At 35.1% G+C, this 8,234-nt stretch overlaps 1 protein-coding gene across 2 annotated transcripts in view; it reads right to left on the reverse strand.

The window, feature by feature from the left end:
- Positions 1-8,029, reverse strand: part of PPP1R1C (protein phosphatase 1 regulatory inhibitor subunit 1C) — a 184,188-nt gene extending 176,159 nt beyond the window's left edge. The window contains exons 1-2 of one of the 2 annotated variants that reach the window (XM_027866147.1): positions 7,949-8,029; positions 5,924-5,984 (exon numbers count right to left, since the gene is read on the reverse strand). In XM_027866147.1, the coding sequence (XP_027721948.1) occupies positions 5,924-5,984; positions 7,949-8,029 (142 nt within the window). Of the gene's footprint in view, positions 1-5,923; positions 6,001-7,946 lie in introns of both variants that reach the window. The other variant, XM_027866146.1, reaches the window with a different exon arrangement.
- Between the last annotated feature and the right edge of the window lie 205 nt (positions 8,030-8,234).

Raw genomic sequence — 8,234 nt, forward strand, 5'->3', positions numbered from 1 at the left:
GGGAAGGAAGAGAAGAAAGGCCTCTTGTGGAGTAATAATAACAATAAAGAATTTTTCGACAATAAACATCGTTTAATACTGGACTAGGAGCCTGGTGAAAGTTATGGAATCTTCTGCTACGCAGGGCTTTAAAAACAGAATAAATCCTCAGCTGTCTGGATTGGTTTAGGTGTGGTCCCGCTTCAAAGATAAAGGGATATGCTGGATAATTTCTCGATGTCTTTTCCAGCTCTATGATTCTATCATAGGTTCCAGATGTCTTTTTATATTAAATCTTCAATTCATTTTAATAGATTGTGAGAAGCGACTGTTATTTTTCTTTTTCTATCTGTATGTGATCTTAGCTGAAATGTGATTTTTTTCCTACATACAAGTGTAGACTTACTTCATAAACTTGCATCAAAACTGTCACGTCCAAGAATGAAGACTATGGTATACTTTCTTTACAATAACTATCCTATTTTCTTTACTATATGTAACATATAATGTTTTCAAAATACTTATCATCATTAGCTCATCTCTTTAGAAGAAATCCTTGATGTACTGAAAGGGAAATGATTCGTACTAAATCAGACACAGGGTAAATCCTAAAACACTTGTGAAGGTGGTAAAGCTTGTCTTTGACTCCCTACCTCTCAGATGCCTAGCATCTTCACACTGACTCCTAACTATTTCAGATCATTCTGTGGCACATTTCACCCTATGCTGGTTTGCTATCCACAAATTCCAGAATTTCCTGAACCATGTTCCCTCTCAATCAGACATCTCAGATCTTTCTTATTCTCTGAACCTTGACATTTTTTGACTGGCAGTAAGTATAAGTGTGTTAATATGTCATCCTATCTGGTAACATTTTCACTATATAAGACCCTTTATAGACCTTTATAGACCTAGCCTTGTTGTTGTTCAGTTGTTTTTCAGCCATGTCTGTCTCTTCATGACCCCCTTTGGGGTTTTCTTAGCAAAGACACAGGAGTAGCTTGCCCTTTCTTTCTCCAGCTCATTTTACAGATGAGGAAACTGAGGCCAAAAGTGTTAAGTGACTTGCCAAAGGTCATACAGCTAGTAAGTGTGTGAGGTTATATTTGAACCCAGGTCTTCCTGACTCCAGACCCAGTGCCCTACCTACTGCGCACCTAGCTGCTCCATCCCCAATGTAGTGATTCTGATTTTGGGAAGTTGAAATCCCTGCAGCAAAATGATTGGGATGATTCTTGTGGGGCAGATGTGAAATCATGCACAAATGTGGCTCCTTCTTGCTGTGTGTGGGCTCAATCTGGTTAGCTCTAGTTATATTGTGAGGAGTAGAACCTGTACTTGGGCAGGATCACAGGGCTAGAAGAGACCTTAGAGGTGACCTAATCTAATGCCTTCTTATTTTTTTGTTTTTGTTTTTCAGATAAATCAACTGAGACCCAGAGAGATACTTACCTATGTTCACAAAGGTAGTATACACCCGAGCCAGGATCTGACCTTGAGCTTTCCTGACTCCAAATTCATCTGCTTCCGCTATATTTATATCATGCTACTTCCTATTTAAAATGTTTTTATCCAGTATTGTCTATTGGAGTAAATATCCATATAAAATTGCACATTCATAAGTCTAACCTCAAGTTAATCATTTATAGACAAAAAAATTTGAACTTAGTTCTTCAAATAGCCTGGGAGTGAAAAAAATGAGCAAGTCTGATTCTTCAAACAATTATATCTAACACAAATTTGAGAAAGCTCAATAATTATTCCTCTATAGTAGAGAATTGAATTTTCTTTGGCTTATTCATTGACAATGAAGAAAGATTTATGGGGAGTTTCAAACACCATGTATGACAGATGATTCTGAGAATGCCCATTTTTCCCCCATGCATTTGCTAGTGAATCAAAAACTCAATTAACTCTGTCAGAAATTAATGCTACACCCAAGTTAGATTTGCCATAGAACACATAGTTCCTTGGGACCATAAAGGAAGGACTGTTTTTAGAAGAGCTTATTTAAGGTGTGTCAACCAAATATTTTGGCATGTGCAAGGGAAGATGTTCGGAGTTTTTCTCTTCATGCTTAGCAAAATCTAGCCCAGCTCCTTTATTTTACAAATGAGGAAAATGAGCCGCAATGATGTGAAAGGATTTTCCCAAGATCAGCTAGCTAGTTAAGGAGAAGTCAGATGTTTTGATGACCAATTCAAAGTTCTTCCTACTACAGAAAACACTGCACCTGAGGATGTTGTTCAGCTTCCTTGCTTGCCTTATAATTTCTGAACACCTAAAACACTGTAAGGAAATACATTTTACCTTTTAGAACATATCAGATTTACATTGTGGTAAACTACAGTCTATACAAAGCACTGACCCAGAAAGCAACCCAACATCCTTCACTTAATGGCAATCCAAGAATTTAGCATTGCTATGGTCAGTAGTCTTTACATTCTATTCTTTTCTCTTCCCACAAAGGAGGGAATGGAAGCAGGGAAATCAGAGCTCTTTAGACAATGGAGTGTTTCTTAGAAGTGTTATTTAAATGAATATTTTTAAATGGTGCTTAAAGACAGCAAAAAAAAAAATAGGGTCAATTAGGGAAGCATCCCTATTCCACCTAGAGATTGGAATTAAATACAGAATTGTCCCAGTGGGAAAGCAAAGGACTAATATAAACAATATAGTTAGAACTAGATGAGAAAGCTAATTGGAAAAAAAAATCTCTGTAGTGCATTTCTCTGATGAAGATCTAATATTCAAGATATAAAGGGAACTGATTCAAATATGTAAGATTAACAACCATTCCCCCAGGGTATAAGGAGTCAAAGGATGTGAACAGGCAGTTTTCAAATGAAAAAAGGTAAACTATCAACAATAATATGGAAAAAGACTCCAAATCATTACTAATAAGGGAAATGAAAATTAAAACAATTCTGAAATTCTCTCTCATATTCATCAGATTGATGATGAAAGATGAATATGGCAATTGTTGAAGGGGCTATAGAGAGACAGATATACTGAAGAAGCTATGACCAATCATTCTGGAAAGTAAACTGGAACTAAATCTTGAACGTCTATAAATTGTCTACCTTTTGATCCAACAATAATACTACTAGGCACATACTCCAAAGAGGTCAAAGACTCATATATATATAAAATAGTTAAAGCAGCCCTTTGTGTTGTAGCAAAGAAATGGAAATAAAGTAGGTGCAGAATGAATGACTAGACAAATGGTGGTATATGAATAACTAATATAACAAATTCAAAGAATCTTATTATGATTTGTATAAACTGATAAAGAGTCAAATTAACTGGACCAGGAGTACAACTTATACTATGACCACAATAATTTAAGGGAAGACAGCTTTGAAAGACTGCAGAACTCTGAGTAATGCAACAACCAATTTTGTCCTTAGAATATGAATGATGAAACCTGTCATTTGTCTCTTGTCAAAGAGGTAAGTCATTCACTAGAGAATGAAGCACAATGAATGAATGAAACACAATTTCAGATATAGTCATTGTGTTGATAACTTTTGTTACATAGGAAGACTTCTACTTTATGGAAGACAGGAAAGGTGAATGAATAAATAGTGATAGAGATTTTTTTTAAAGAAAGAAAACAGCATCAATAGAATATTTTTTAAAACATAAGAAAACAAAAATTTCAGAAAGGGACACAAATAGGGTAATTTTGTTACTAGTGTGTTAAATTTATTATATAGTTTTTTTCAACAAACTGTGTGTATCAGAAATCAGCACCATTAACAATCATTTATTAAGCACTTCTTATGTGCCAGGCACATAAATTCATGATTTCATATACAATTCTCTTTTTGCATACTGAAATCTTCATGCTTACTGATAATTAATTTCATAATTTTTTTTAAATGAGAAACAAAACAGTAACCTGAGAGTTTAGATTTAAGGCCTGAAAGGACTTCAGAGGCACAGGTCCAACCCCTTCATTTTATAAATGAGCAAACTGAGACCTACAGAGATTAAGTGATTGGACCAAGACTACTCAGGTATGAAAGTGGCAGAGTTGGTATTCAAGCCCAAATCCTCTGACTCTCTTGAAATAAATTCTAATCTACTGAGCCAACTGGTTGGTTTGAGTGGCCTTTCTTCACTTGGGATGTTGATTAACTCTGAGGCTTGGCTTGCATGATTACATTTGTGGAATTTGAGAGATGAAGTATTACTCCTATGAATAATATTGGAATCAAAGGATTTAGAACTGGAAAGACCCTTTGAGAGATACTCTGGCAGCATCAGGAAAAGCTTCAATAAATCAGTAGAAATTAGAGAGAAGCAGATTTTGGCCCATCTTTAAGGCAGCTTCTTAACAATTAAAGCTAAGCATTGGAAGCATTGGAAATGCTCAAGTGGAAACCAGTAATATCCAGCTACTCTTTGGAAATGAGGTAAAAGAGATTCATGATTCAGATGGGAGGCAGAACTAGATAATCTCTGAGGTCTTTTTCAGCTCTATAATTCTTTGATTCGAGAATTCCATCAGTCATTACAGCTTGGAATCTTTTTATTTGTACTTCTGGGTCCCAACGCTCACCACTCAAAAGCAAAAGTCACCAAACCCTGGAAATATTGGTTGAAGTAGCTAACCTCAGAAGAGAAAGCAGGTTGTTATTTATTTAGTTTTAGTAGAAATAAGTAACTTTTATTTTCCTCAATCATCTGAACCACTTTTTGGAATCAAGTACAATAGAAATACAGCAAGAATATCACCCTCATTTTCTTTCTTTGTTTTTTCTTTCTTCCTTTCTTTCTTTCTTTCTTTCTTTCTTTCTTTCTTTCTTTCTTTCTTTCTTTCTTTCTTTCTTTCTTTCTTTCTTTCTTTCTTTCTTTCTTTCTATCTTTCTCATTTCAGTGAAGTAGATGGAAAGGAGAAAGAAATTTAAATAAAACCTTTATTCTATTTGCATTCTTTACTGTCTTCCTCACTCAGACTTCCCACTGACCCTGTTCCCCACTGTTTCATTTTGAAAAATTCCACAACCAAACTTTACCAAAGTACCTAATGGATGCCATGACCTCTGTAGCACTAGCTGCTACATCTACAAATGCCATTTAACAACCACTCCTTCTAGACATGTTATTTGGAGGGACCTAAATTCTTATTTTTTTTAATGTTTTCTTTTCAGATGTATTTTTTTCATCATCGTCCTACCACAGTCCTTCAGCATTTTTTTTATCATAATATGATCTCTAAAAAGCCTGGTTTCATTTTTTAAATTAGAGTTTCAAGTATAGAAGATATCTCAATTTAACTCGCTCCCCTTCAAAAAACAAAGAAAATTTTGCACCATCCTACAGCGCCTGATAATTTGTCAGAAAGAATAATGCTGCTTTACTTTTGTACAGGATATGGAAAATAAAACCTCACCAAATGGATACAGTGCTTGGAAATGGCTTTCAAAGGGGCAGGGCTAAAAATTGATCTGGTTACTTGTCAATTGCATTATGTAGATGTGACATCAGCAGTAGGCTAGCTGCATCTATCTAACCTTGGCTCACAGCCCACCCTTCCAATAAGGTTTACATAAGTAAAGAGCCTACTCTGTAAAGATATGACCATCTCTAGGGCTGAAATCTGAGCTCTAAAACCTAATTAAGCAATTTTCCACCAACCTAGTTAACAAGTACTGAACCAAATGCCACAGAGACACCCAGATAAATGCTTGTTGAAACAATAATTCACAGCCAAAAGTCACCAGTGTATCATTTCAGAGACAAACTGAGTCTTTTTTCTCTTTAGTTCTCTTTATCATTCATTTGATGGATCAGCTGGTGTTATAGTATCTCTAACTCCATTTCTATAAGTTAAAGACTTTGGCAATGGAATGCTTTTAGATTCTTGGAAACCATTTCACTCAGTTTCTTGAATTTAATTTAATTTAATTTAATTTAATTAAGTGCATGTCTTTACCTGGTGAGTTGTGCTCATTGAGAATCACAAGAGATGCTGGTGTGGGCCTTCTTTTCCTGATCTGTGAACAGAGACCAGACCAAGGTCAATGAAAAGCAGCTTCTGCCTCTGTTTATATAATCCAGATAACTTATAATTTAATATGTAAGTTTTCTTAGCAAAGAAAATTTGGCTCAAGATGTAATACCATCAGTCCCTAACAGCAGTTTCTTCCCCTGAGAAGTCACATGCCATAGCATATCATATTGCTCTAAGGCATGTATCCTTAACCTGAGGTCTAAGGTTTTTTTAAAGCATTTTGATAACTGTATTTCAATAGAATTATTAGTTTCCTTAATCATATGTATCTTATTTTATACATTAAAAAACATTATTCTAAGAAGGGATCTGTAGGTTTCACAGGAAAGCCATAGGAGTCTGTGATACACTCAAAAAAAAGGATACAAATCCTTGCTCTAGAATAAAAATGGGGAATGCATCAAAAACTTCAACTGAAAAACAATTCAAATATGGAAGTTATGACAGTTCAGTAATGACAAAGAGCTGTCTTCAGTACATCCTAATGCTGAGAGGTAGTCTACAGATCTACTGTCCTTACTTATAAGAACTATGACTAAGCTTGTTAAAATCAGATTTCTATAGATCACTAGAAATAGTAGTTCTTTTCATTGGCATTCTCAAACTTCCCCTTCCTAACACTATACTTAACAGAAATGACTTTAAAAAGTTAGTCCTTAAGTGAATATAGACTACAGTGAAGACTATCATTGTTTTTCATTGGTTTGGCAAATCAAGGGTTTCTGGAGATCCTTAAGATAGAATTTTTTTTGTATTTTTATTTTATTTATTGAATTTTCCCTTTCAATTAAATCTCTAGCTTATGCAAGTAAATTCTGTGTAGAATATCAAAAGAACATGGTTAGAAGGCTTCACCAATGATATCTAATTAGGCAGGATTCCTGTCAGATTCAACACAGATACAAATTCATGGGTGTGATTTATCTAGTCCGAGTGATCTACTCAAGGTTTTTCAAATCTAAGAGAAAACTATGAACTCCAAGTTCAGTGAGCTTCCTTAAATCACTTACAATATATGTTAATGCTATTAAGCTTTGGGAAAACAGTTTGGAGAAAATTAAGTTTTAAATCTTTATAAGGAAATGGATTGATTAGGAGATCCTGACTAGTTCTTTGCTTTTACCTCGATCCTAATTATAGTTTTAAAATCATCCTTTCGCTGGGATATTTGCATCAGTAGAGTAAACAATACTGCCTATTAAAGGTGATGTATAAACTTTGAATGATGTAGATGTCAGTGAATTCTATACACACATTCACTTGCTTTCTTTGTATTGGTATGTTTGCCTATATTGAAATACATAAGCACTGAAAAGAAAAAAAGAAAAAGATGGTGAGATTTGAACTATTTCCTTTAAAGTACTGAGCAGATCAGTAATTATATTTACATTGACTCAATTTACTATTATATTACTCATATACGTACTTGATTAATATTTTTCTTTGTTAATCACAAAATAAAATGTGATACATGCATGTAAGTAACAAATATTGCATTTTTCTGGCAATGTGTTCTGTATAAAAAATCTTCACTGTTCTAAAAATCATTGTTACTAATCTCTAGTTCAGAGATTTCTTAAAAAATTGTGCCTTATGTGTTCCATCACAAGCCTGTTCCATCACTAAGCACACACAGCAACACACAACATATAATACAAATATTTGGGTTTCAATTAAGTGACAAGTCTATTTTCTCAAGTGCAATTCTATTTTTATAACAGATGAAGTATTCTGTTTTAACCTCTGTTTCTCCTCCTATGCAATCTAAATCTGAAAAGATTTAGAATCCTGTGTGTTTCTGGTACCCAGATCCTGAAAGTCACAAAGGCAGGAAGGCACTTGACAAGTAGCTGTGCATGTTATTTTTAAGGAGAATGCATGCCTATTAGCAATTTTAGCAAGGCACCCCCATCCCTCTATCCCCCGTTATTGCCCCCCTTCCCTTACCTGCTCAGCTGCCTCAGGTGCTATCTGACTCTGAAATAAGGGCACAGCAAACTGGATCTTTTTGGGACTGTTGGGCTCCATAATAGCGATGGGGGTGATCAGAAGTGCAAAGAACTCAGGAGGGCTTTAAATAGAGTGATGTCTGGGATCCTGACTTTTCTTAGGCACAGCACCCCCTCCAAGCCACACAGACAGCTTCTTAATAAACAGCTGTGATTCCAGAGTAATCAAGTGAAGCCGGCTGGGCTGAGTAACTCCTTTCTTCAATATCCACAGCGATGCTTCG

The sequence above is a fragment of the Vombatus ursinus genome, unplaced genomic scaffold (assembly GCF_900497805.2).
Source record: "Vombatus ursinus unplaced genomic scaffold, bare-nosed wombat genome assembly UNPS02014779.1, whole genome shotgun sequence".
Lineage (NCBI taxonomy): Eukaryota > Metazoa > Chordata > Mammalia > Diprotodontia > Vombatidae > Vombatus > Vombatus ursinus.